The sequence below is a fragment of the Syngnathus leptorhynchus genome, chromosome 8 (assembly GCF_054491065.1).
Source record: "Syngnathus leptorhynchus isolate UIUO chromosome 8, UIUO_Slep, whole genome shotgun sequence".
Taxonomy (NCBI): Eukaryota; Metazoa; Chordata; class Actinopteri; order Syngnathiformes; family Syngnathidae; genus Syngnathus; species Syngnathus leptorhynchus.
This window is the reverse complement of record NC_141202.1, coordinates 8,045,089-8,072,719: the sequence shown is the minus strand read 5'-3', so window position 1 is coordinate 8,072,719 and position 27,631 is coordinate 8,045,089. Positions and strand designations below refer to the sequence as shown.

General features: G+C 40.0%; 2 protein-coding genes across 17 annotated transcripts in view; both read left to right on the top strand.

The window, feature by feature from the left end:
* The first annotated feature begins 1,835 nt into the window (after positions 1–1,835).
* On the top strand, positions 1,836–7,784 carry LOC147052253 (antizyme inhibitor 1-like). Of its 2 annotated transcripts, none has more exons than XM_085919083.1 (12): positions 1,836–2,077; positions 2,671–2,792; positions 3,632–3,833; positions 3,948–4,121; positions 4,548–4,720; positions 5,029–5,163; positions 5,314–5,395; positions 5,839–5,913; positions 6,068–6,233; positions 6,345–6,463; positions 6,698–6,912; positions 6,975–7,784. In XM_085919083.1, exons 3-12 carry the CDS (start codon positions 3,732–3,734, stop codon positions 7,087–7,089), a joined length of 1,356 nt encoding a protein of 451 aa, XP_085775209.1. In that variant the 5' UTR covers positions 1,836–2,077; positions 2,671–2,792; positions 3,632–3,731; the 3' UTR covers positions 7,090–7,784. The 2 variants fall into 2 exon arrangements, with proteins under 2 accessions (XP_085775209.1, XP_085775210.1); XM_085919084.1 differs by having other exon boundaries at positions 1,837–2,077; positions 6,348–6,463.
* Positions 7,785–9,116: 1,332 nt separating this feature from the next.
* Positions 9,117–27,631, top strand: part of ubr5 (ubiquitin protein ligase E3 component n-recognin 5) — a 28,805-nt gene continuing 10,290 nt past the window's right edge. For 3 of the 15 annotated variants that reach the window (XM_085917897.1, XM_085917896.1, XM_085917889.1), the window contains exons 1-32: positions 9,117–9,383; positions 12,760–12,804; positions 12,889–12,970; positions 13,274–13,350; positions 14,521–14,640; positions 15,031–15,370; positions 16,046–16,205; positions 16,394–16,546; positions 17,521–17,732; positions 17,978–18,094; positions 18,205–18,315; positions 18,678–18,832; positions 19,334–19,451; positions 19,881–20,122; positions 20,198–20,307; positions 21,000–21,112; positions 21,288–21,434; positions 21,514–21,625; positions 21,738–21,892; positions 21,985–22,182; positions 22,311–22,530; positions 23,079–23,205; positions 23,671–23,822; positions 24,266–24,361; positions 24,777–24,903; positions 25,026–25,123; positions 25,626–25,780; positions 25,875–25,966; positions 26,074–26,220; positions 26,945–27,063; positions 27,147–27,273; positions 27,363–27,492. In XM_085917897.1, the coding sequence (XP_085774023.1) occupies positions 9,322–9,383; positions 12,760–12,804; positions 12,889–12,970; positions 13,274–13,350; positions 14,521–14,640; positions 15,031–15,370; positions 16,046–16,205; positions 16,394–16,546; positions 17,521–17,732; positions 17,978–18,094; positions 18,205–18,315; positions 18,678–18,832; positions 19,334–19,451; positions 19,881–20,122; positions 20,198–20,307; positions 21,000–21,112; positions 21,288–21,434; positions 21,514–21,625; positions 21,738–21,892; positions 21,985–22,182; positions 22,311–22,530; positions 23,079–23,205; positions 23,671–23,822; positions 24,266–24,361; positions 24,777–24,903; positions 25,026–25,123; positions 25,626–25,780; positions 25,875–25,966; positions 26,074–26,220; positions 26,945–27,063; positions 27,147–27,273; positions 27,363–27,492 (4,419 nt within the window). In that variant the 5' untranslated portion in view covers positions 9,117–9,321. The remainder of the gene's footprint in view (positions 9,384–12,759; positions 12,805–12,888; positions 12,971–13,273; positions 13,351–14,520; positions 14,641–15,030; positions 15,371–16,045; positions 16,206–16,393; positions 16,547–17,520; positions 17,733–17,977; positions 18,095–18,204; positions 18,316–18,677; positions 18,833–19,333; positions 19,452–19,880; positions 20,123–20,197; positions 20,308–20,999; positions 21,113–21,287; positions 21,435–21,513; positions 21,626–21,737; positions 21,893–21,984; positions 22,183–22,310; positions 22,531–23,078; positions 23,206–23,670; positions 23,823–24,265; positions 24,362–24,776; positions 24,904–25,025; positions 25,124–25,625; positions 25,781–25,874; positions 25,967–26,073; positions 26,221–26,944; positions 27,064–27,146; positions 27,274–27,362; positions 27,493–27,631) is intronic. The other 12 variants (XM_085917901.1, XM_085917891.1, XM_085917904.1 and 9 more) reach the window with 10 other exon arrangements.

The following is a 27,631-nucleotide window of genomic DNA, read 5'->3' as shown; positions in this document are numbered from 1 at the left end:
ATTAACTCTATAGTCACAAACCGGAACATTATCATTTAGGGTACCTAATCTTAGAGGACTTTTTGATACTGAATTGTTGATTTCCGGTTTTTATTTGGTCATTCCAGCTAGTTTATTCAGGGTTGAGGTCATCTATAATACAGTGCCTGCAAATAAGAATTCCTCCTGCACAGTGCAGCCACTGATTTTTTTCCCCCACAGTGGGTGGAACACATGGCTTGCATACCCAAGGGCTGGATGGCTATTATGATCCAAACAATGGAAATTAAACATTGTGCATTACCGGAAGCAGCTTTAGATGCTATGTGTGATTGGACTTACGTATAGCGTCCTATTTAGTGTCAGAGAAAAACAAAACACGGAACAGCTTTTGTACTGCAGTCCAAGAAGAAATTGTTACCTTTCCAACTCTTCAAGGTATCCTTGAAAAGTTAACCTATTACCATGGGGCAAATTCTGGTATTGTTTGCAATATACCCGTAATAAGGAATTTACGTCTTCACACTCACTAATACATTACTATGTATTGTATCTATATATTTCAGAATTTCTGTTTCATATGTTTGTGTGTGCTTGTGCGTCAGTAAGAATCCAAACAGCTCCAGAGAGAGATTTCTGTCAAGTTCAACAAGTAGTTAAGCTTTCCTTGGCATCCACCTCTTGAGGAGGGACATATGCAAATACAAAACACATTGCCTCAGACTTTTGCATGTTCAGAGATCAGAAACTCAACTGAGATACAACAAATAAGGAAAGGTAATTGGTTTGGAATTTGGGCCAAGGAAAAAATGCATTCATCTATGTGTTTGGTACTCCCAGTTGGATTCATACTCTAAAGTGCTCATTCTGAATCCTCGGAAAAAAATCATCTACAATCATCTACAAACTTCTTTTGGACAGCAGTTATCTTCATCTATAAGGCACGGGAAACACAATGAAGACTTAACACAGGTAATTACAAGTTGGAATTTACATCTTATAAGACAGCAATTATTTTTACTCATCCATGAATTGCTTTGATAATTGTGACATATTTTCTGTAAATCATGCAACATCCACAATGTAGTACATGGCATAAATATTGTAAATGTTCATCAATATATATAAAGCATACATTGTATGGTCCTTTAACAATTGGGTGTAGAGGCAGAAATTCTGTGTGAGACTTGATTCTGGTAATTAGTGAAGTTTATAAAGTCCTAATATAGAATTTTCATTTTGGTTTCGTCATGGAATGTTTTCAAGTCATGATTTGCTTGGCTCTTGCTTATGCTGGTGACATAGTATACAAACATAAGCACAAATACATGGTACTGATTATATATAAAACATTCATATTAACAATGTTTATGGTTTACTAGTAGAAATACTGAGTCAATACACTACACTACACAATACCAATGTAGAAGGTTATTGATTTATTGATTTATTTACAGCAAAGTCCTTGAGATTCAAAAACAATTTAAATTTAGTAGGTCACACCAAAATTATTTTCTAAATACAACAATGTACGTAAACCTTTCTTGTGAGAAACAAGAGCCATAAAATGGACATTTGATTTCAGCTCAGACAAAAATATAGGAAAGTGGAGATGAATTTTGCTTTGTGAATATGAAACTTTCCCAAAAGCAGTAGAACATTAACATGTTTAAGTGGAGTATTTTCACATTAAAAACCGTCTGAAATATCTTTGGTTCTAATATCTATACATATATTAGTTTATGTGAGTATAAGTTTCATTGCATTATTCCAAATTTCAGAAGTAATAGGACAGTTGTAGAAATGATGAATTGTAGTTTCAGGATCAGATGTTTTTGTTTTGTTTTAACCGGACATAAAGCATTGACGTACTTTCACGCTGCCAACTGAAACTTCCGCCACGATTGAGGTTCCCTGTGTCGCCACTAATGTGTTGTTATTTGGGCCGACAAAATCTGACTGCGTTATCATCATAATTTGAGTCAATCCCAACTCCCATGGCAGTATTTATTTTCTCTTTTAGTAATCCCACCACTTGTTAAAAATTCCGCCCAAAAGGAAAAAGCGTTCTGTCCCCTCTTTTGGGTTTCCGACGAACGTAAGTAGCTACGCGTGTCGACAGCTAGCTTATTAGCATGCGTTAAAATGAATGGCGATTCACATTTGGTCAGTCCGGTTTGCTTTTAACGTTGAAATATGAAATGAATATGCAACGTATTGCTACAAAATACATTTCCAATTTCTGCCTACTACGCATAACCAGATCGCCAAACTACCGATGCTCCGCTGTTGTGCTAATATCGGTGCTGTTTGAATGAGTCAGTGACCAACTGATCATGTTTAGTTCTGGTGTTGCGTCATTTCAACTATTACTCCATTAGCTATATATTACAGCTCATTCAAAGCTAATAACGTCAGTCTTGACGTCTGTCAATAGCACGATTAACATAATATTTATTGCCTGCCCCGCCCCTCAAAACTAAGAACGACGCATTTTCCTTTCCTTTTTACTTTTCTTACTGTTTGAAACAACCACTCTAACTTTTAAGTGTTGTCTTGGACTGTTAGTTAATTTTGGTTTCATTAATTGCACAAACAAAATGGATTATGTGTATTCAGGTAAATATTTGTATTTCTGCTCTGAAATGCTGTCAGCGATTGATCCTTCCTCCCTCATATGTATAACTGCAGGTGTATAATAACTATCCGGAGGATCTAGGGGCGGCTCTGTACAGGGAGCCATTTGACTTCAACGCCGAGCCACCTTGGGATCCTAGCTGATAGTGGAAGAGTTTGCCCAAGGACTCATCCATGTAAGTTTTTAATACCGCAAAACATATTCTTCTGGATAATATTTGACGGGAGGAAGGGGTGTGTTGATCCGTGTATGGTGGTTCTCAGAAAGTATGGTTCAACCAGATGTTACAACCCGGACCCACTTTGAGTGTCAGTATTGTTTTTTCTACGTCATATTCTACTTCATACAATGGACTCTTTTGCATTTGTAAACAATGTGAAGCCATTTGGTAGGTGTGGCTTAGCTGGAGATTTGTGCTGTTGTTTTGGTATGAATATATTTTGAAGGGTGAAAAACAGTGACTCGAGTACAGTAGGCTTCTTCATTGCCTATTATTTCATGACTGGTGGCCTTACGTACGTTTTTGGACACGACTCGCGGGCCAGAGTTTATCTCAGTTTTACTAGGTTTTGAACAAATCTTTTTTGGGAATTCTCATGTCACACGTGGACTTAACTAAAAACCACTCGTAGGTATATAAAAATATACAACACTTTTAGACCAAAGTAAGTACACCAGTATGAATCTGAAATGCACTTATAATGACCATGTAATTTTATTTTTCTATCAAGAAAAATCTCTTATAAAGTTGAACCAGTAAGTTCTGAGTGTCCTTATTTAGAATTGGTTATTTATTTGGTTAATAAGAAACATCGTACAACTCAGTAACTGCGGGATTTTGTATTTGTTGCAAAGAGTGTGATCCATGTGGCCATAGCTAAGCTTTTGAGAATGTGTTCTACTCAACTCGACTCCACTAAACTTTTATCTGAAAAAGTTAATCAAGTTGGACAACAAGCACTGAAGAGCCAAAGTAGAAAATGTGTCATCACGTCTTTTCTGATTGTCTTACAGTTTGTTGCATAAGCCTAGGACCCAGGGGCTCCAGAGAGACATCACTTCAGACTAGCCACATTTTTTTTATGCCTGTTGGACACAGAACACGGTTGAGAGGATGAAAGGAATCTCAGACGAACCACATTTTTCAGTGGGCCTTCTGGAAGGTGGCACATCGCTCTGTGATGTGATTGACAATCACATCTATGAACAAACCTTGGTAAATGATCTCACGTTGGCAAACCATATTTAGAGATTGCATTTGTATCTGGATTTGTGACTGTCATTTTTTTTTTTTTACATGTTTTAATTTTTTTATTCTTTTCTTCCCCAGTCTGAGAAGAAAGCATTCTTTGTTGCGGACTTAGGAGTTATAATGAGACAGCATGTTCGCTGGCGAACACACATGGCCCAAATTCGTCCTTTCTATCCTGTCAGGTGCAACAGCAGCCAAGGTGTTATTGAAGTACTGGCTGCTCTTGGTACTGGATTCATATGTCACAACAAGGTAGCTGACATGAGAACAATTGTACATTTTAAATCAGTGTCACTGTTTTGTTCAGACACGCTAATGTGTCAAATGTCTTTCACTGCTGTTGGGTCAAAACCTCCCATTCTACAAGTAGGTAGATTGAATGTTTTTTCACATATTGATTGTCAGTTTGTGTCTGTGTATGTGGTGTTTATTTTTATTTTATTTTTTAGAAAATAGTGAACCAATTTAAAATGTTGAAAATGGCTTGCTGCCTTTGATGATGCCATGTTTTTGAGTCCCCCAAAAAGTGAGGATTTTGGAGGTACAAGGATTTTTGCACACCGGTGATGCACCTAATCAACTCGGGGCCTGAATAATGAAAGATCTTGAAGAATTGGCATTGTTAATGTTTCGATGGATTCGATCTCAAGGAAACTTCACTGTCCCTTTGTATTTCAGTTTGAACTTGAGCTGGTGCAGAGCCACGGAATACCATCAGAAGATATCATCTACAGTGGAGTTTGTAAACAGGTTTCCCAAATCAAGTATGCTGCAAAGAATGGCATTGACTTCCTGGTTTGTGATAATGAAGCAGAGCTGCGCAAGATTTCACGATCTCACCCAAATGCTAAGTAAGTACGATGCAAAGAATGACGAGTAAATAATCTGAGGGTTGAAGTTGACAAGATATTTGTTGTCGTAGTGCTTAATTAACAATGAAGAATAATTGCAAAGTATCTATATACAGAAACCCATGGGCACAATGTATGCATCATTAGGGAAGCTGTGTAACTGCAAGTTTGGGATGAACTCAATTATACTGTACTTTGTTTTTTTACATCTCTGCATTCAACACAGAAAATATATGCAGCACTCTTATTAGTTTAAAGGTTGATCTTTGAAAAGAATACACTATTAGCAGCACTTTTCCTTTGTTTAGGCTACTGCTTCAGATGTCAACAGAACGATCCAGGCAGGACAATGAATTGAGCATGTCATTTGGCTGTTCCCTCAAAGACTGTCGACATCTGCTGGAGAGTGCAAAGGAGCTGGGTGTGCAGGTGGTGGGAGTTAGGTGAGTTCTCGTCCAAATTGTACTATTATAATGTATGTACATCATATTGATGACTTTATCTTTACAATAGCATTTGCATGCAACTATTTCTTTTCGCTCTAATGAAAACATTTTCTCTAATTTTTAAGCAACTTGTTTTTCCTGTTTCAGATTCCTGATTTCACATGACTGCAAGGATGACCATGTGTACACCAATACTATCTCGGACGCTCGCTGTGTTTTTGATATGGCGGTGAGTACAAATCAGGCCTATGCTTTTGCATTCAAGGCTGACCCAAAAAAGCTACCCCAAATGAGGTGTTAAAAAAAAAAAATCCATTAGTTTATACTATTAAATTTCTCCCTCGATGTACTTCGAATTAAGAAATTGCGGCATGCCTAGAAACGTTTGGGCACTCACAATTACTGCACCCAATGTGTCAATTGAGATCACTTTTTCTGAGAGGAGCCCCACACTAACAAGACCTGTGCCCCAAGGAACGCAAGCTTGTTCTGCTCTAATGTAGTTCATTAATATTGTTGACAGTTATGGTCAAAGTTCACTTACTTTTGAACATCACATTTGAAAACTTTTATAAAAGTTATTGAAAATTTGTTAAAAATGTGAATATATATATATAATATTTATTTGGCCCTGGTTGTAGTTTAACATTTATTCATTTTTGTCTGTTCTAGGAAGAAATTGGTCACAAACTGAAAATTTTAGACATTGGAGGTGGCTTTGGTGGCTCAGATACCCAGTTAGAACAGGTTAGTACACTTCATCAGTCCTTTTTTGTACTACAAATGGAGAAAAGAACTTAACCTAACTAAAGCTACAATAATCTTAAACACAAAACAAAAAAACCACAGTCAGTCAACATGATTGTAATAGAAAGTAATTTGTTGCCAATATCTCTTGTAGATCAATCATGCAGTCATGTCTATGGTGGACCAATACTTCCCCCCTCTTAGTGGAGTTAGCATCATTGCGGAGCCAGGCACCTATTTTGTGTCCTCCGCTTTAACCCTGGTTGTAAACATCATCTCGAAAGAAGTGGTGCTGCGTGACTGGCAAGATCAAGCACATGGTCTGTGGCATTGTACTGGCAGGCAGCAAATGGATCATTTGAAACTGAAAATTGCATGTACAACTGTAATATTTAAGCATCCATAACATTTTGTGTAATCTCCCCACTAAACAGATAATCTATCCCCTGGAGATGAGCCAAAATTCCAGTACTACATAAATGAAGGGGTTTATGGATCCTTTGCCTGTAAACTTACTGAAATGGTGATCACTGCTCCAACTGTTCAGATGGTGAGCCTTTATAATTTTATTTTTTTTTGCTGCTGCCCACCTTTTCTGCCACCGGCCTGGACAGCACAACACAGTATAGCAGTAGCAGTGTGTACATAATACATGGGTCAGCCATGCAGTGCTGTGCAAAGTACAGTGTGATAAAGGCTTTCTTTCAGTATTAAATCAATAAGATCAAAGGTGGAGGGATTTTAACAATGTAAATTACAAAAGTTTGTCTTTGTATGCTGGCAGAGCGCTTGTTCCAAAGGTCCAGTGTTCAGCAGCAGCCTGTGGGGCCCCTCTGGTGATGACCTAGACCTAGTCGTGGAGAACTGTCTGCTGCCTGAGCTCAACATTGGAGATTGGCTCACGTTCAGTCACGCAGGAGCCTATTCTGTCGGCCAGGCTTTTTGCACCTCCGATTCATCCACACCACCTGTATTCTACTTTGTCTCCTCTAGGGACTGGTAAGGACTTGATTGCTGTGTCAACAAATCTTGACTGTGAGTGATTTGCGATCATCCTCCAGGTATGAGATGCAAGATTCGGGTATCACCCAAGAGCCGCCACTGAAGAATTTGTCATTGGTCCCCTATTTCCTCAATGCCTGCCTAACAGATGCAGCACTTTCCATCCCAGCTTAGCTGTAACCAGAGCGCCACTGGTTTCTGTAACTCATTAGTGTTCCGGGCTGTATTTGTTAGGACAGAAAGAGCTACTAAACAAAATGGATGACTCCTTGAGCATAGAATAGTGTTTACACGAATAATAGTAATTTTAAAATATAATATAATCGTCTTCATCGCCAGTCTTGTAGGATGTGTATCTCTTGAACAATGTATTTAAACTGTCTAAAGCGGTTTTTAAGATCTTGTATTTAATTGGTTGTATAGTATATTTTGTGTAAAGAGAGTTTGCACACTGCATTTAAAGGGAGTGTTTTGGTGTTTAAACTTTGTACATGACAGTGGAGATCCGTGTTGAGTGAGATGCACGGTGTGCATAAAACACTTGTACTGGTCCGATTGGAAAGGCAATGATGCGAAATGAAGTCTGCTCTTTGCTGCATCGCTGACCACTGAAGTTCTGGCATCTCATGTCACAGAAAGCAGGTTTAATAGAAAAGCTGAGGGAGCAAAGTAAGTGTGGGTGGCTGAATCTGCAAATATGGTCTAGGTTATTTATAATGCCAGAAACCTCACTTTGTTTTCATTGTTTTTGCCCTAATTGTTAAATATGTAAGATTATTCTGTCTAGTTGAAGTGCATATTGTCTCCTTGTTTGAAGTGTGTAGTTGTAGCCATGCTTTTCAAAATGAATAAAATTGTGGTCAAATCAATCATTCACCTGACAAAATAACTTACAGCAAACCACATGGTCACATTACATTAAACTACAAGATATCCATCCATCTAGGGGACTTCCAAATCCTTTGAAATATTTGCCAGTAGTTCATTAATATATAACATCAAAATTCTCAATCACGTGGCAGCTGTAAAAGCAGATATTTTTTCTGTTTAGAACAATTTAACATAACCCAAGTTGTTTGGGTCAGATCACAAAGGATGGCCTCAGGCAGGCCCAAGGATTAGGTAAGTCTCAGCTGTCTAGACCCTCCAGCAAAACACAGAACAAGAACAACAGGCCGTCTGTGGTGATACAATGGAGAAATTCATACGAAGACTTGCGGTCTGGTACCAAAGGTGTTCCTCAAAAGCACATGAGCCATGGGGTGGAGAGTTGATTTGTGCAATTTGTACAATTCAGATTTGACTATTCTTAACAGGAATACTGTATTTGCCCAATCGTGATGATCCACAGCTCACAGAATACCATAATTGATAATTGTCTACTATGCAATTCCATGTAGTATATACAATAATAGCACAAATTAAGTCCTTCTGTCAATTGTGGCAATACAACATGTCCCTCTCTCCATCAACTGATTAAGTGGCGAATCAAAGACGTGAGCATCACTTAAAAGGGGCATTAAGTATCGAAGTAGTACTTTTTGTTCCACGCTTTGATATTGGAGGATATATTAAAAGATCGCATCAGGTATTCATCATTTTACAGATTTTGTGTAATTACAGCGCAGTAATTATTTCAAAGTGTTTCACTGGCCCTATAACACCAGTTTTCTGTAAACCTCAGCCCCCAAAAGCTCTTAAATCACTGCAATTTTTTTGGGTAACAAAAGGTGCTTGCAAAATAATTTTTACATATGATATTTTGATAGATATTTGTAAGAATCGTGGAAGTTGATGCATAGGATTTGCTTCTACTGGCCACATAAAATAAATTATCGCGGAGGATCTGGCCCCTGGTCCTTGGGTTTGACACCTGTATGATAAACTAAAGGTGTGTCTGAAAATGGCTACCACTCAATTGCAATGCATGTGTATTGTGGAAATTTGGAACAAAAATCATCAGATTTGGGGGAATTAAAGAATGACAGTCAATGCAGTCAAATGGCAAAAGGGTTCAAATTTGAAACGATCAGTGCTCTGGATCAGATCAGAACAGCTTCGTAAGGACAAGCTGGATAGAAAATGGCTGTATGGAATGGCTTTTAAAGTCATATTAATTTTGGACGTTGGCTTTTAGTACTGAATCCAATCCCGTTAACAGCAGTGTAACACGTTTCCTGTTTGGTGCTCGCGCTCCAACCAGCAGGGCGCGTGCATGTTCTCTAATCAACACACACAAGAAGCTTGCTAGAGTTAAGATGGCGGCATGTTGGTGAGGAGGCTGTGCTCTAAACTCGAGTTTTCTCACCATTAAACGATTCCTATGAATCCGAAAATAGACAATAGTCGAAAGAACAACAACTACCATATCTTTCGCACGCCTGGGTGTGATTTAGGATTGCCCCCATGACATCTATACACTTCGTGGTTCACCCGTTGCCCGGGACTGAGGATCAGCTCAATGACAGGTATTTTGTCGTGGCCCTTGGGAAATAATTATATACCGTCTATTTTAGCGGCTTATGTTAAATAGTGTTGGGGTTACGCTTTGTGAACGGTTGACGCTGTCATGTGTGTCAATTATTCCCCAAACAAGTAAAACGCCCCATTACTGTAGCGGCGAGACAAGGCCTGGTATTCCGAACAATCCTCATAGCTTTTTCTTGCTCTATCTATACAAGCGGTATGCCCGTTCACCGCCAGCTGCTTGCTAACCCGTTTTACCTTACGTTAGCGATCACGGAAAGGGCTAACGCTAGCTGCCTGCATCTCTGGAAGGATTGGCTCGCAGTCAAAGTTGAGATGGACAATGCGGGTTGGGGGATGGGGTAAAAGAAAAAAAAAAAAAAGAGAGCGAATAAAGCTCGTTAAACACGTCGTTATACAGAATGCACCACATTTCCCTCTACATTACACCCGATCCATTTTGACGGGGTTACAAGATTTCTATTATGCTTGTCTTCACTGTCTTGTCGATAATCCACATCAATGAAGAAGCTAACGTTAGGCTAGTCAGCTCAAGGCTAATGCTAACAAGGTTCCACACTTCCATGCTTTTGTCAACGCGAGACATTTCCATTTCAGGGGCTTTCCTGACGTATGGGGGGTGGTGGTGGTGGTTCGGGCGATCATTAGCATTCGTCCTTCGTGTCGTTATTTTTTTTTTTGTCTGTGACCCGAGTTTTAAACATTCTCAAACGCTTATTGTATGTAGCGAAGTGATTTGACGGCACCCAAAACCGAAGAGAAAATCTTGTGTAATGTTTGTTCGCTACCAAAGTCTATTCATTTCAACCAGTGACACTGTTTTGTTTCTGTGCTTGCTATTCTACCAAGTGGCTAATATATTAATAGTGAATTATACTGCACATGATAGCCTATTCGAGGAAATGACATACTCATGGTTGCATCATAGTACTTCTAGACATTTACCATACAATGAAAATTACATTTGGCTTGTAGCAAATGTCAAATCTTAGCTGATGATGAATTGATTTATAAACCCAATGGGGTATTGTTCATCTTTGCTACTCTGGAGACAACAAGTTTTTTTTTGGACCGGGGGTAAAAACATAAACATAAAAGTGGTTTTAATTTAGTCTAAAATAGATCATAGGTAAAGTACATGAATGAAACAAAACACATCGCCCAGTATTAGGGACGTCCTAATTACATCTTATTTGCACCCGAGCACGAGTTCTCTGATTTTGAGGAGCTGTCGATACCATGACCCGATCCGATACCTCGGCAATGAGGGGAAAAAAGACATCTGTTTATGTGGTATATTCAATTTGTTGTGTGACACACAGCTTCATTCTTTCTGCCACACGAAATGCTCAATTTAAACACATTGCAAGTTGCCATTGCATTGACTCCACTTTCCACATTAAAATATTTCCATACTGCAGACAATATCATTGTTACATGACACAGTATGTATTTGTTCTTTTGGCAATGTCTGTTCACCTCTGGGTTATTTTGTTGTGTTTTTGGCTCCTATAAAATATCATTAAAAATGAACAAACAAATACAGTTGTAAACGCTCAATCTTTTCCCCTGATTTCGATTAGCTGAAAATGACGCAATCAGGCCTGAGTATGTGATCGATAACTGGACATCTCTATCTAGCATTAGCGCTCGTACCTGCGCCCAAAGTCTATGTCTGCTATTTGAGTTGACAGATAACAATTACGTTCATGCTTTTCTCAAGAACTCGTCATAGTCCAACAAATGAAAATTTCAATTATGTATTATATCTGTATATTTATATAGCGCCTCATTCACACCATCCTTTGTGCCAAGTGCTTTAATAATAAATTTTGATGTGACAATCTATGTCAAATTTTTCCTCTTTAGGTCAGTATAGCTGGCTTTTATTCACTAGGATCACCCTCCATATCCATATAAACGGTAGACTCCCCCCCTTTTTTTTTTTTTCTTTTGCTAACGCTAACCTAGCTGGGGAGAGTTGGTCTCTGTGCCCTAGCGTTCAAATTTGCAACCTCCTTTTGTTTTATGCTATGACGGTGTGAGAGGTGGGCTTCACTTACTGTGCTGGTTTACAGTTCGTTTAATGCTCAGTAAGCTGTCCGTATTTTGAAAACTCCTTCTTCCTCGTTATGGCCATATTGGTCGTTATCGATATTTAAAAAAAAGAATCATGTATGTGTTTGATAAGATGCTACAGACGGTTGCATCGCTGCACACTCCACTCCATTTGGGGTGTCAGCTGATAGTACTCGAGGCAAATCGCATCAGTGGTGAGGACCAAGGTCAGCGGTGTAAAGAATATAATGTCCAATAATGCAAAGACATCAATTATGTGCTAATGACAGCTTTATTTGTCAGAGAATAAATGTTATGACGCTGCACTGTCGGAACTGTTACACATAATACTAGTAATAACTGATGGAATACAAACAGTCATGACTCGTTGAAGTGTAGCTTATGGTGAATGATACCTTGAATCATTTCTATTTCTGTCCTTGAAAATATGTCTTTACAAGAAAATTACATTTGGCTGGTAGCAAATGTCAAATCTTAGCTGATGATAAATTGATTATAAACCCAATAGGGTATTGCTCATCTTTGCTACTCTGGAGGGAAAAAAGTTTTTTTTTAGAACAGAGGTACTCAAATAAAAACATAAAACAAACATTTTGATTATTCTTTTTTTCCCCACACAGAAAAACATGCTGTTGCCCTCGTTGTATCAAAGCCAGGGATATTTACCAGACACCATTTAAACTTGATAGGAAAATTTGAATTTTTTTCACTCATCCTGCTTGTTTTGTTTTTTGGATACGAAATGGGGGGGGGGGGGGATTCAAAGTTGTTTTGCAGGACTAGAGCATAAGGCTGTTTATTACTGTAGAAACATTTTGAATGTTACGCCATTTTAGGGTTGCAACAAAGGGACAAATTTGCTAACGCTCGCATTATCATTGGAATGATAAATTATTTTTCTTTAACAGTTTGTATTGGCAAGGGCCCAACGGACATGAATTTTTAATTTCAGATTAATTGGCCAATTAGAAAAAAATCCAACATTCATGCATAAAATAGTTCTTGCTTTGTTTCACAGCTGCATGTCTAATATTTGTAAAACCAATTTCCGTCAAAATTATTTTGTTGCTGGCTATCAGGGAAAGGCGTCTTTGTTGTGTTGAAATTTCTGAATATATTTCTATAAGTGAATTTCTATACAATATGTTAGCACCTCTGCTGCTTGTGATACAAGGGCTTCAAACTATAATACTGCCTGTTGACATTTTTGTTTTTGTCTGATTCCACACATCACTGAGCTATCTTTTCTGATCAACTATTGCTGTCTTTTCTTTACAGGCTCCGTGAAGTGTCAGAGAAACTCAACAAATATAGTTTCATTAGGTGGGTTTTTTTGACATTGTAACTTGAACACATTTAATTCTTGTATAATATTGTTAATTGACTTGTTTTTGTGTATAAATGCAGTCATCCACATCTTAACCTCCTGGAGCAGGCCACATTGAAACAGTGTGTTGTTGGGCCAAACCATGCAGGGTTTCTTCTTGAGGTAATGCTGTTTTGAGAAATGACTCGATACACATTATTAGTTACCCAATTGAATACATTAAATGTGTAATATTTGATTTGATTTAGCAAGCCATTCAACTTTGTCCTTATGTCTGTTACAACTACCACCACTACAGTTCTTTGGTTTTCGTTCTTACTTGAAGTTGCCAAAAATGATTGCTATTTGTTGGAGAACCATTGGTTATTTGAAAAGCGTCATTTCACATTTTAAAGTGTACTTCACTACCCAACTTGAAGGTCTGCACTTCCCTGCTGCTAATTGTCAAAATAAATCTTATTTTAGGATGGACGTGTGTGTAGAATCAGCTTTGCTGTTCAGCCTGATCGCCTGGAGCTGAGCAAACCGGAGGGCGGTGATGGGTGAGGTGTTTTTATTGTTTTATCTCAACTTGGCTTGTTTGTTGGGAAAAATGTTTAGAATTTGCTAAGGTTAACATAAGGTTAACAGTTGATGGTTACTTCAACCAGACTTACTGTTCGATATTTATTTTTATTTGCCCAAATGGCTGCAATTGGACTGATTTAGGCTTTGGTCTCATTGCTGGTAGGTAAAATGCCGTGAATGAGGCATAACATAAACACCCACCAGCCCGCCAAATGCGGGGTGAACTTCATCAGTGGAGGGTGACGTGGGCACTCTTTACCACTTTAGCAGGTTGAGTTTTATTTTTGGACCCACACAACCAAAAAAGAAAGGTTATGGTATGAGACGTGCAGGGTGCTTCTCTTTTAAGCACGACCCCATTACTGACTTTACTACAATAGTGAACTAGCGCCTGAACAATAAAGATTTCTATTATTTTTTTAAGGGCTGATGTTGATTTTGATGTCTGGCAGAAAATAATTAACATTCACAATTAATTGGCCCATGTCTTAGTTCTTAAAAGTGCATACTTCTGGGATCAGCAGTTTGAATGATGGATAGGGCTAAATTGTTTTCACTGTGCATTGTCAGAGCATTTGTTATCCATCACCCAATTTTCCGAGACACTTATCCTCACAAGTGTGCAATAAGATTGTCGTTGGTTATCATCTCAGCATTATTAGACCTAAAAATCTGACGACAAACCTTCACTTTGTGACGCTGACCTTGTTTCTCGATACTTTTGAGCTGCAATTGCTCAGGGCTCAGGTGAGCAACTGTGATGTAAATATCCGTTGACAGCAAACGATAAAAAAGCCGCCGCCTCCTGAGATCGATTAAAAACTGGTGGATTTAACAGATATTACACAAGTGCAGTACAAAACAGGCATCGTATATCTTGAAATAGGAGAAAGCCGCCGCAGGCCCAAGGCCCTACCCAAGTAGTTTGAAAAAGGCGTGGCATCCAATTCTGATACCCAAGGGTGTTGCCAAGCTAGTCTCCAACATACCCATTTATTTGAATAGCGTAATACTGTAACAAATGGATCACGAGCCTGTCATTTGCTGTATACCTGGGCTAATTTTACTTTCTTTGTAACCAGGTATTAAAAAATCAAGTGGGACACTTTCAGGCTTGTAACCGATTTCCCGTTTTTTGTTTCCAGTTCAAAGTTGAGCACTGGTTCAGGGACAGGAAGGAGCTCCAGGCCAGGCAGGACTAGTGATCCTCCCTGGTTCCTGTCTGGTTCTGACACACTGGGCAGACTGGCAGGCAACACCCTTGGGTAAGTTCTGGCAGGGTTGCCAGAGACAAACGGTCCAATAAACTTTCAACATACGGACCGCACGCAGCTCGGTTGTTGCAGCTTGATTGTTACAGCTGGATCGTGGTGTATTCCCTTGTCACTTTTGCTGCCATACAACTGTTGGAAATGGCTCCAGTATAGCCATTAAGGGGGAACAAAAAGCTGTTCACCAGTAGGCACTGTGTCTTGACACATTGAATTAATACATGTATTGATGATGATTATTTGCCTCACAAACTCCAGTATTGTTAAGTATTAAAGTTAATCAACTAGGCCTTTCAAAGAATTAATGTAAGAGTTATAAATCACACATGCATTTCTTTTGTTCTTCTGTGTGTAGTATTTTGACAGTCTGGTTATGTTGTGCAGGAGCCGCTGGAGCTCTGGTGTAAATGGAGGCAGTGGCGGAGGTGGAAGTGGTGGTGCAGCAGGAGGGGGTGGAACAGCTGGGGGTGCCAGTGGGAGTGGAGGAGGGAGTGGAGGAGGGAGTGGAGGAGGAGGAGGTGGAGGAGGAGGTGGAGGAGGGGGCGGAGGTGGAAGTGGCAGTGGCAGTGGAGGCACTTCTGGCAGGTCATCAACGGCAGCTCGTGACTCCCGCCGGCAGACCAGGGTGATCCGCACCGGAAGAGACCGGGGATCAGGTCTTCTTGGTAGCCAGCCTCAACCAGTCATACCAGCCTCAGTCATCCCTGAAGAACTCATATCCCAGGTACAATGAATCTTTCATTCATTTTAAAGCGCACATATAGGAAATTACCTCTTAATTGCCTAAATGAACCTTTTACTAAGATAAATAGAACTTAATGGACAGGTTAATTGTGCACTGCCAACCACCTTTAATTGTTCAGACTGAGCACACCTTATACAAAACCTAAAATCTCCAGCCAATAACTGACAGCACACGGAACATTAACTTACAGTTGAGCTTAAAAGCAACATCCATTTGACTAACCAGTTGACCAAGACCCTCGCCCACTGGTTCGGCTCTGTTCATAGCAGACATCCATCAGGGGAAACGCTGGCTTAGCACAGGAAATCACCTAGCGGCAACTAACATGGCAGACAGTCATTGTTTGGTTTGGGTCGCGATCTGCGAGAGGCCGCTCCGTGTCGGATTGCAGAGCAGGCGCTCTGCTCCAACAAGTCAGCCAAGGCTTCAGCACTCCTACCTCCACTCGCCCTTTCAGGCCTCTAGTGCGGAAACATCTAAGATTAATATTAGTCATTTAAATAGACAGGACAAACAACATATCCTGAAACCTCTGCAAAAAATGAGACAAATTTGACTTAAATCCTACTTGCCTATTAATCTGGAGCTCACTGTTGTCACTAAATGTGCAATAATCTTGACTACTGCTTATGATTTTTCATGATTTATGTTCAGGCCCAAGTAGTCCTTCAGGGGAAATCGAGGAGCGTGATCATTCGGGAACTCCAGAGAACCAACTTGGACGTCAACCTGGCTGTCAACAACCTGCTGAGCAGAGACGATGAAGATGGAGATGATGGAGATGACACAGCCAGCGAGTCCTACCTCCCTGGAGGTATGTCATTCAATCATAAAGCTGGGGATGGGAACAGAAATGGTTTTATTTGTGCTTATGTTTACATTTTGTCCCTGGGAAACAACAAATTTCACTTATGCAACAATATTGGGGTTAATGGAAAGAATTTGAAGATTTTGTTGTGAAAATTAATTTTAACCCTGAGTCTTATTTTCCTTTGTTCCAAGCAGAGGACCTGATGTCCTTATTGGATGCAGACATTCACTCAGCCCACCCCAGTGTGATTATTGATGCAGATGCTATGTTCTCTGAGGACATAAGTTACTATGGATACCCCTCTTTTCGGCGATCCTCTCTGTCCCGCCTAGGATCATCCAGAGGTACCTCTATAATGCATTTACAACATCGTAGCACAGGAATGGTGTTGACAACTCTGCTTCAAATGAGTTAGTTCGTCAACCATGAATGAAAATTCGACAAGTGACACGTGTGATACTTCTATAGAAAAGTCTGTCAAAATGTAAATGACTTTTATTACAGCAAATATTATCAATCAGTGCTACCAGCGCAATAGTTAGTGTAGGGATTTTTCAGGTGTTGACACTGTATTACAGATTTGGCTGTCATAATGAGCAGACTCCTCTTTATTTCTTTCCACAGATAGCTTGTTACACAGTCAATGTTTCCATTCTCATATTTTCACAAAACAGATATCAAGACATATTTTGCCACGCTACTGCTTGCAAGCTTAAATCCCAGCAGCGTTTCAATTTTCACAACTATTAATTTCATGATATTTCCAACAAATATTGTGATATAATTCTCCATCCCCTTATGCAAAAGTGACACAATGGCTTGAGCTGAGTTGTTTATTTTTAAATGGCCTGATTATAATTATCATCCCCTCGGCCTATTCATCTTGGTCTGTAATATGAATGTTTGGTGTCAAAAGCGACACGTGGTTGGTGTCACGTATATGGTGCATGGCTGCAGTATAAAATATGAGCTCTCTGAGAAAGGCCCGCTATGCCCAACTGCCTAAAAAAAATATATATATTTAAGTTCTCAAGTTTATCCTTTAAAAACAAAAAAAAGCCAAGTCCACTCTCACTCTATTGCATGGTTTCTCTGCCAATCCTTATGTCCTTATCTTCTGGCATTTTTAACATGAGAGCGTGTAAAATCACTCACCTATAACTATAGTCTTTGACCCAATCTTGAGCACTTTAATTTTGATTTGCAAGACTGATTCTTAAGGATCTTAAATAGTTCTCTATTCTTAAATTCTGTTGACGGGTCTTTCCCAGAGAGTGGCTTACTTCTATCCCACTGGTGTGACCTTATTGCATACCAGTTCTCCTTCTTCCCTTAGAGCGCGACTCTGAGCTGTTGCGTGAACGCGAGTCTGTGTTGAGATTACGTGAGCGCCGATGGCTGGACGGTGCCTCGTTCGACACAGAGAGAGGATCCACTAGCCGTGATGGAGAACCCTGCTTGGACAAGAAGAGCATCCCAGTTCAGAGCCCCGTTTCCCTTGGAGAGGAGCTGCAATGGTGGCCTGACAAGGTAGGTTGTGCCCGTAATATGATATTTCATACGATGACTCTAACCCAAGGCGGTTTTTGGATATACTCACTTTAGTGTTAATTATATTTTAATTGATATTTTATTCTTGTTTTTTTTATTTGAATTATGTTTTGTACGAGAAAAAAGAGTATACTGTTATCGGGATACAAAATATCATAGGTCTTAACATGCTTGTTCTATATGGATTGGTAAAAATGTATGTGCATTCTAACACCCCCTCTCAGGATGGTGTGAAATTTGTCAGCATTGGGGCCATGTTCTCAGAGTTGGTGGCTGTCAGCTCTAAGGGAGAACTTTACCAATGGAAATGGAATGAACCAGAACCCTACAGGAATGCCCAGGTCAGCAATTGAACATAATTACACAATGTTCAATCACAGGAAATACATTTGTGACATGCTTTGAATGTACTTAAACATATCAAACCACTGTCACCCATTTTTCTCATCAGAATCCTTCCATTCATCATCCACGTGTGTCTTTCCTGGGGCTGGCCAACGAGAGGATCACCTTATTGTCGGCCAATAGTATCAGAGCCACTGTAGCAACAGAGACCAACAAGGTATATACACATACACCCAAATCTCAATTTTAATTGCTTCGATCCTATGCGACTTTCTAACGTGGTTTGACAAGGTGACTGACGGCGAACGGACCCCTTCGGCTACCCAAGAACATGCCTGACAAATTAACGAAGAACCCCTTCGGCTGCCTAAAAACAAAAACACTTTCTATACAATGTGCTTTCGGGGTTACATGGTTCCAAAATTATGGACCCCAAAGTCTGTGTAAAATCGAGGTTCGGGTGTATGGCTTTTTAAAATATGGACATATTAAGTGGTTTAGTGTGTTTAATTGCCTACTTATCACAGTTGCAAATATAGTATGAATTTGATAAATCTTTCCTTTTTGTGTGTTGTATAGGTGGCAACTTGGGTTGATGACACACTAAGTACAGTTGCCGCTAAACTTGAGCACACTGCCCAAGCTTTTCCTGAACTTCAGGGAGAGCGAATGGTGTCCCTCTACTGCTGTGCACTCTACACTTGTGCACAGTTAGAGAATGGCCTCTACTGGTGGTGAGAACACCTTACCTTTTAATATACAGTCATATTAAAGCAAAAGTCAAGACATTTTCTTTGCTGGAATATGTTCTCTGTTCCCCAACTAGTGTAAACACTGTATTCAGAATCCTACTATGCTTGTGGGATAAAAATTAGTGAGACTAATCCACCTATTTTCAACCATTCAAGGAGGCTGACAAGCACGCCCCCCCGTCCCCAACTGTCAACTGGCTCAGCTTGCAAAATGCCATGGCTTACCTCTTTTCTTGGGATTTGATCTCGTAGACTTGCGTGTGCCAGTGGTGTGACGTCTCCATGAAATATTTTCACACATCAGACGGAGGGTGCATTTAATATGGACACTTACTGAGAAAAACAAAATCTGATTTCAACCAAAAATCCAAATTGAGCATTAAGAAATGCAATGAACTTAGCCAAAATGTCCTCAGGATTTTCTTGCTTGTATTGGAATTGAAGTAAGGAATATTTATTTGGTGGTGTGTCATCTGTTTGCAGGGGTGTTGTGCCTTTTAGTCAACGGAAGAAAATGCTTGAAAAGGCCAGGGCCAAGAATAAAAAGCCAAAGTCTAGTGCTGGCATTTCATCAATACCCAACATCACTGTGGGAACCCAAGTAAGCTCTTGTTTTATTGATATTGTTATTCTTGTTATGACTCTGCTGCAGTCCACATAGAATTTTATTAAATACATATTCCTTATGTTGGAAATTCAAGAGCTATCTCTGCCTTGCTGTATAGATCCATTTGAAGAAAAGGCATACTTTTCACACTTCACAGTCACATTATACCATCAATTATTTTAGGCCAACCATTCTATGAACTGCCACCCACGTATTGAGAGCTCCATCCTTTGGGTATTGTACCTCTGGTTATAACCCCATCATAATCATGCCAAAAAGTTGTACAATTTATGATTTAGATCATTATTTTTTTACTATGGTGGATATGCAAAAAAATAGTGCAAGTCATTGAACTGGAGTGCTTGTTTTAATATATTTTACTTGTTACACCTAAAACTTTTTTTTTTTTTTATCTTTCTTTAGGTATGCTTGAGGAATAACCCTCTTTACCATGCTGGGGCAGTGGCCTTTTCAGTAAATGCAGGGATTCCCAAAGTTGGTGTCCTATTGGAGTCTGTGTGGAACATGAATGACAGCTGCAGGTTTCAGCTGCGCTCGCCAGAGAGCCTAAAGAACATGGAGAAGACCACTAAAACCCAAGAAACCAAGTCAGTTTCATTGTATCCCCCATTTTACAGCAAACAAACGCAAATTTGTTTTGACCTGTGAGTGGCTGTAAGTTATAGGAATCAAATGAATCACCTCGATTCAATGAATCTAACAGTTATTATTCCCATTAGGCCTGAAAGCAAGTCAGAGTTGGTGAAGACTGAGATGGGTCCTCCCCCTTCCCCAGCTTCCACATGCAGCGATACCTCGTCCATTGCGAGCAGTGCTTCACTGCCATACAGTATGTGTCTCCCTATTGACCTCAGCTTTTTTTTTTTTGAGTTGTCATTTTTGGGCTTTTTTTCCCTGGCTTCCAACCACGGCATCAGTCTCACTGTGTTCTCACATGATTTGGAAACAGGTGGTGCATGGGTTTTCATCAGCTTCTTGTTTTCCAAATTTACTGCTGGCTCTTACTCTTCAGTAGTGTGTATGTATGTATGTATGTATGTATGTATGCATGTATGTATGTATGTATGTATGTATGTATGCCTGTGTATGAATCAATAAGAAAGCAAATGCTGGTCTCCCGGTGTTCGCACGGCATTGCGAATTTTTGCAAATTAGTGACACTCTCCTAAAAATTATGATCATAATCTCTAGTAATATATATATATATAAACCATAAATATACAATAGTTTGATCCCAACACACTATTCTTAAATATAGTACGGCAAATATACAGAAGTAGCTTAAAATGATTCAACGACTGTCATATGAAAGTCCCAGGGCAAACACTTTCATTTACCATAAAATCATTTTCTTCATGGGAAATAACTTTTTCCCCCGGACCGTAACATATACATTGTCTTTACAGTCATTGCATAATTACACTTCCCTGTAAAAAAATAAAATAAAATTCATCACAGATAATAATGCATTGTTTAAATTTGCTGCATGCGCTAAAATTTAGTATTGTGTAAAACTTGCAGAGCGAAGGCGCTCCACCCCAGCCCCAAAGGAAGAGGAAAAAGTGAATGAAGAACAATGGCCTCTTCGTGAAGTGGTGTTTGTGGAAGATGTTAAAAACGTCCCTGTAGGAAAGGTCAGTACATAAAATGTTGTGATGTATTGAATGTTTTGCATATACAGTGTGCATCCGGGAGGCATTCACAGCACTTAACACATTGCAGCATTATTCTACCATGGATTCAATGTATCAAGATTAAATGGAAGGCCCATTTGAACACCTTTCTATTCTATTCTCACCTGGTGCCTAGGTGCTGAAAGTAGATGGTGCATATGTTGCGGTGAAGTTTCCAGGGACAACTAGCAGTGTGAGCAACCAGAGCACTACTGCCACCCCGGACTCTGACCCATCTTCATTGCTTCAGGACTGTAGGCTCCTCAGAATAGATGAGCTGCAGGTAAGAACGACATTCAAATCGGAGTCTTTCCATTCAATGTCAGGTGAAATATTTAATTTAATTTGGTTTGTCTTGGCAGGTGGTCAAAACTGGGGGAACTCCAAAGGTTCCTGACTGTTTTCAGCGCACACCCAAAAAACTCTGTATCCCAGAAAAGGCAGAGATCCTGGCTGTTAATGTTGATTCAAAAGGTTTGTCATTTATTTATGTACTAGCATCCAAGTAATTCATTTATTTTTTTAGAATTTGCTTGTTTAATGCAAGAGAGAAAATTCCTTTCAGTAAAATATTACTGTCTTCCAGGAGTCCATGCAGTACTCAAAACTGGAAATTGGGTTAGGTACTGTATCTTTGACTTGGCCACTGGCAAAGCTGAGCAGGAGAATAATTTTCCGACGAGCAACATGGCTTTCCTTGGACAGAATGAGCGTAATGTGGCCATCTTTACTGCAGGACAGGTAAGATGGGTGGACCCAAAGGATTACGTGCCTTTTTTTAAATTGAGCACATGGTATGATAGATTGATAATGTGAAATCATTCTTCTTGTAGGAATCTCCAATTATTCTTCGAGATGGAAATGGCACCATTTACCCAATGGCCAAAGACTGCATGGGTGGAATTCGGGATCCCGATTGGCTAGATCTGCCACCTATAAATAGTCTGGGAATGGGTGTGCACTCTCTTGCCAATCTTCCCTCAAACTCCACCATTAAAAAGAAAGCTGCTATTATCATTATGGCTGTTGAGGTAAATGAAATTTCACATTTAGCTCTACAATCTTCCGTTTTTCTTAGAAGCCAGCTGCTTTTCACTTGGTCTTTTGTTTTAAAGTTTTGCCATTCAATGTGTGATAACCTTCCCCATTTCTTATTTAGAAGCAGACGCTGATGCAACATGTTTTGCGATGTGACTATGAAGCATGTCGGCAGTATCTGGTGAACCTTGAACAGGCCTTTCTATTGGATCAGGGCAGCCATGCCCTCAGTGCACTACTTGGCCACCGTTGTGATGGAAATCGCAACATTCTGCATGCTGCTGTATCTGTATGCTTCCCTGTTAGTAACAAGGAAACCAAAGAAGAGGAGGGTAAGCCTGGTGTGTTATGCATGCATCGTCAAGTTGACTTTAATACCCTGCATCAATCCTTGAACTCCACTAATTGCTGTTGACATTTTTGGCTTGTCGTCTTCCAATCGGCCAACTCCCAGAAGACCTTTGACTTAACCAACTGCCACTGTCACAAGATTGTAACGCCCTGTAGAGCAACAAAATGTCTATCCAACAAGACTTTCAGTCTTCATTCATTTGTGTGGGCCCAAGAGTATGAATTTAGGCTGGTGGTGGATAAGAATACCGGTTTTGCCGGCTGCTCGGGAATAATGCATGTATTAATGCGCCCGCGAACACGGTCTCATTACATCAGACTTGATTGTTGAAAGTCACTCTTTTTAGAGTGATTATGAAAAGATCTTTTTGGCTGTATGTATTTGTGTTATGTTGCCTATTGTGGCATTTGGATACATTCGTGTTTCGAACATTTTCCAAGGATTTTTGTTCCTTCTTTGAGTGAGCGTACCTTTTATTTTCAATGGCCTGCTTTCTTCTGCTTCACATACTAATGCTAAATAATCATTATTTTTCAGAGGCTGAAAGGTCAGAACGAAACACATTTGCAGAGCGCTTATCCGCTGTAGAGGCTATTGCAAATGCCATCTCTGTTGTCTCCAGCAACAGCTCTGGAAATAGGACTGGCTCCTCTAGTAGTAGAGGGTACGTATTAAATTGTTCAAAGGGGGGGAAAAAAAAGCATGTCACAGCATTTAAGTCTGACTCAAGTCTGGACTTTGACCACTCCAAAACAGTCTCTTTTTGGATGATTGGCCTGAAAACTAGCATGTTTCTTCTTAAGGTCGTGAGCTCATGGCCAAACATTGCCCCTCAGGTCCAAAGTGGAATTTGTGGTTCCTTCATTCACAGCAACTCCTCTAGGTCCTAAATTCCTGATTTAACAAGGGAGGGAAATACTTTTTTTTTTTTAATTAACCACCCTTTAATGTTTAATTGGGTTATTTTTGTCTGATATTTACATTTGATCTTAATCTTTAATCTGGGAAACTATGCAATAAAGTCAGAGTTTGAGAAAAGTCAGAATTTGAGAAAAATTGTGTTTGAAGCCATTAGACTCTGTAAAGTTTAAAACTTAGATGATGGCAACATATCTTGTCTTGTCTTCAGGCTTCGACTGAGAGAAATGATGCGGCGCTCTCTCAGGGCTGCCGGCCTTGGCCGTCATGAGTCTGGTCCATCCTCCAGTGACCACCAGGATCCTGTGTCGCCACCAATTGCTCCACCAAGTTGGGTCCCTGATCCTCCGCCCATGGACCCTGGTGAGTGTGTTAAATAATAAAAGGTCACAAACTACTACAAAGTGCTTTACTTAAGTTTGACTTGGTATGGATTGAAACGTCCAATATATTTTCATCCGTCTCTAGACTCTTAAGTTGAATGATTGGTCAGCTTAACATCATTACAAACGAACAACAGATTGTAACCAATTGCCGAATTTCACAACAAACCGGAATGTACATAGGGAATAATGCACGGCATCTGTCTATCATCTATATCCAGCTTGCCTTTTTTTTTTTCCTCCATGTTATAGTCTTAATACTGTTTTACAATAATACTTATGCTGGGCTTGGTGTTTACAGTGTACGAGAGCATGCAGTTACATTATTTTCTGCTTTGGAACATGACAGAATTGACCCAATACATTGTGAATGAGGTTAAATATATTATTTTGGTTATGAAGTGATCCATCTTGTCTCTACAGAGGGTGACATTGACTTCATTTTAGCACCACCTATGGGTTCACTAACCACAGCCTCCACCGGGACCAGCCAGGGCCCGAGCACTTCTACCATACCAGGTCACTCAAGGCGCTTTTCCATTACCCTCGCTCCACACCAAAACGGGCTGGGTTGCCCCCGGATGTTTGCTCTTCCATGAGACTTTTTCATAGAAATTGATTTTTCATCTCTATTTATCAAAGCCTCCATGCATTTAATGAACTTTAATTTGCAATGTCGCCATATCATGGAACGACTTCATATTTTGAATCAATCCAACAATAACGGGGCAGAAGTTTAACCAAATTTATGATTGCCTGGTGTAATGAAACTTTTTATATTTGCAAAGTCCTGTTGGGGTCCTTCTATAAGGCAGTTTATAGTGCCGAAAAGGTGCAACCAGAGTGATTGTAAAATAATGAACGTGAAAATATATTGTCACCCCTTCTGTCCTACTGATTCTCTCAATGTGTATCCCCCCTCTATCAATTTTAGCAGGACCATCCACAGAGCCATCTGTTATTGAATCGAAGGACAGAAAGGCCAATGCCCATCTTATACTGAAGCTGATGTGTGACAGTGTTGTTCTCAGACCACATCTGCGTGAACTGCTGTCTGCCAAGTATGGTTCTTTACATCTTTATAGACATAAATGTAAAATACTTTTTTTTAATGTGTTGAGAAGATTTTAAGGTTATATGAACACTTTTGCTTTACTTCAATTGTTTTGATTTCCTTTTAAAGGGATGCACGTGGAATGACCCCCTTCATGCTGGCAGTCAGTGGAAGGGCCTACCCAGCAGCCATTACTGTTTTGGAGGCAGCACAAAAAATGGCCAAAGGTAAGTTAAAGACCCTGCGAAGAGACCAAAAAATGTCATGAGAAAGTCGACACAATGCAGAGAAGAGTATTCTTAAAAAGGTCATCAGGGAGTCACTCGGTGTTAGGCCCAGGCCTCGGGCCGCCAGTTGTACATCCCTGTCCCACTAGTAACAGACCAGTTCGCAGTAAAGACGCCCAGCTCTCCTCCAGCTTGCTCCTTGTGTGGCATAATACCTCAGGGAAGGTACATTTTTGGACTTAGTTATGCTGTACAGTAACTGGCTCGATGGCTTACTGCACACACTCTGTAGTATGAGAACTATATATATTAGTATCGTACTGAAAGTGCAAAAGTCGGGACACCATCCTGATTTACTCCAGGGAGGGATTATCTTTTGATCATGTCAGCTGTTGTAGGAAAAAAAATGGCAGTTTGTCTGTAAATTGAGAATCCAGACTTTTTTCCTGCTTACTAACTGCAGTTTTGTTTTTTGTGCTTGAATGTTTTAAATCCACTGTAGGTGACCCAGGCATTGCAGAAAAGGAGGACTCAGACTCTGTTTTCATGGAAATGATTTGCCCCCTGGGAACTAACCCTGACGATTCCCCCCTCTATGTCCTCTGCTGCAATGACACATGCAGTTTTACTTGGACTGGAGCCGAGCACATTAATCAGGTCAGCCCTCACACTGAACTGTTGGACAAGATCTATGCAAATAATTGAATGACTTGAATTTTGAACACAAGCTGTCTCTGACTCATTATTGTAGGACATTTTTGAGTGTCGGACGTGCGGGTTACTTGAGTCTCTTTGCTGCTGCACTGAGTGTGCCAGAGTGTGTCACAAAGGACACGACTGCAAGTAAGTATTGAGTAACTTTTTTTTTTTTTTTTTTAATCTTTGTAGATTTCTTAAGTGTTTATAATTCACACCACACGTTGGATAATAATATTGTATTGTTATGACAGGCTCAAAAGGACCTCTCCCACGGCATACTGTGATTGCTGGGAGAAATGCAAGTGTAAAACACTGATTGCTGGACAAAAGGCTGCTCGCCTGGATTTGCTGTACAGGTTGCTCACTACCACTAATTTAGTTACTGCACCAAACAGCAGGTAAGTGATATATTCCCAAAAACTGACTGATTTACTCACACACGTACACCACTAAAGCTCGATTTTACGTGTACTTTGGCGTCCAGAATTTGGGAATTGTGTTAAACCTGAAAGCGCGTTGCATGTTTTTTTTCTTTTTTTTTTTAGAAAGACACGTTTGTTTGTTTTTAGGCAGCCGAAGGGGGTCCTCTGCCACGCTAATTTATGTCAGGCATGTTGTCTGGCAGCCAAAGGCGTCCGTTTGCTGTTCGTGGCTGTGAATGCGCCCCCCGCATCGAAGTCTGTTGACATTTTATTAAAAGAGAAGCAATACGCAGATGACAGTATCAGGCGAACTTAGTCATTTTGATGCTATGTGAATTGGATGGCAGAGAGACTAAAGCCGCCACCAGCGAACTTCACCCTTTCCAAATCCGTATACAGTCAGACTACTACTTATTATATGCCTTTAAATCGGTAACGGAAATTAAACAACTAGCGCTAAGGTTTACTCGCTAGTCATTTAGTGTCGTACGATCCTGAGCTCGTCCATTTAAGATACTACTTGGAAATGTATTTACGACGAAAAAAATGGGGTCCATGACCAAACCGCTTGAAGCAGAAAGTCGCGTAGATTCGAAGCGTGTACAATTGAGCGTCACCTGTATTTGTCTTGCTTGTAATGCGTCACATTTCTGCCTGGCTTGCCAACAGCCACATTGATTGAGTTTATTTTCATTTCTAGGGGTGAGCATATATTACTGTTCCTAGTGCAAACTGTTGCCAGGCAAAGTGTTGAGCACTGTCAATACAGGCCGCCGCGCATCAGAGAGGACAGAAATCGCAAGGCAGCAAGTGCAGATGGTAGGTTCGCCATAAGCTTCCTGTTTTATTTGTGTCTCCTCATATCTATGCAGTATGAAAGTGTTTCCTTTTCCCCATTTGAGATTCTGATATGCCAGATCATGACCTGGAGCCACCTCGCTTTGCTCAATTGGCTCTGGAGAGGGTTCTGCAGGACTGGAATGCCCTTAAGTCCATGATCATGTTTGGTTCGCAAGAGAATAAAGACCCGTAAGTAGCAGTCCTATTCACTGCCATTTGAAACCAAGTTTGGTCCCAAGTTGTTTGCTAATTGAATATTTTTCTGTTTTTGTTGTCAGTCTTAGCGCCAGCAGCAGAATTGCCCATCTCCTTCCTGAAGAGCAGGTCTATTTGAATCAGCAGAGTGGCACCATTCGTCTTGACTGTTTTACCCACTGCCTCATTGTCAAGTGTGCTCCTGACATCACAGTAAGTACACTATTATTGCACCGTAAAATGTATTTGCTTTATCCAGCTCTTAAACATTCTGTAATAACCAACATGTTAAAGCTTGCATAAGCAAGTACGCACCCCAGTCATCGCCTATTCTTATACATTCGTCCATACG

Excerpts from the sequence above, each read along its gene's own strand:
- LOC147052253 (XM_085919083.1), top strand. The coding sequence starts at position 3,732 with ATGAAAGGAATCTCAGACGAACCACATTTTTCAGTGGGCCTTCTGGAA. Across the intron at positions 5,164-5,313 it reads GTGCAGGTGGTGGGAGTTAG|ATTCCTGATTTCACATGACT; the intron begins GTGAGTTCTCGT and ends TTCCTGTTTCAG. Across the intron at positions 6,464-6,697 it reads CTGCTCCAACTGTTCAGATG|AGCGCTTGTTCCAAAGGTCC; the intron begins GTGAGCCTTTAT and ends GTATGCTGGCAG.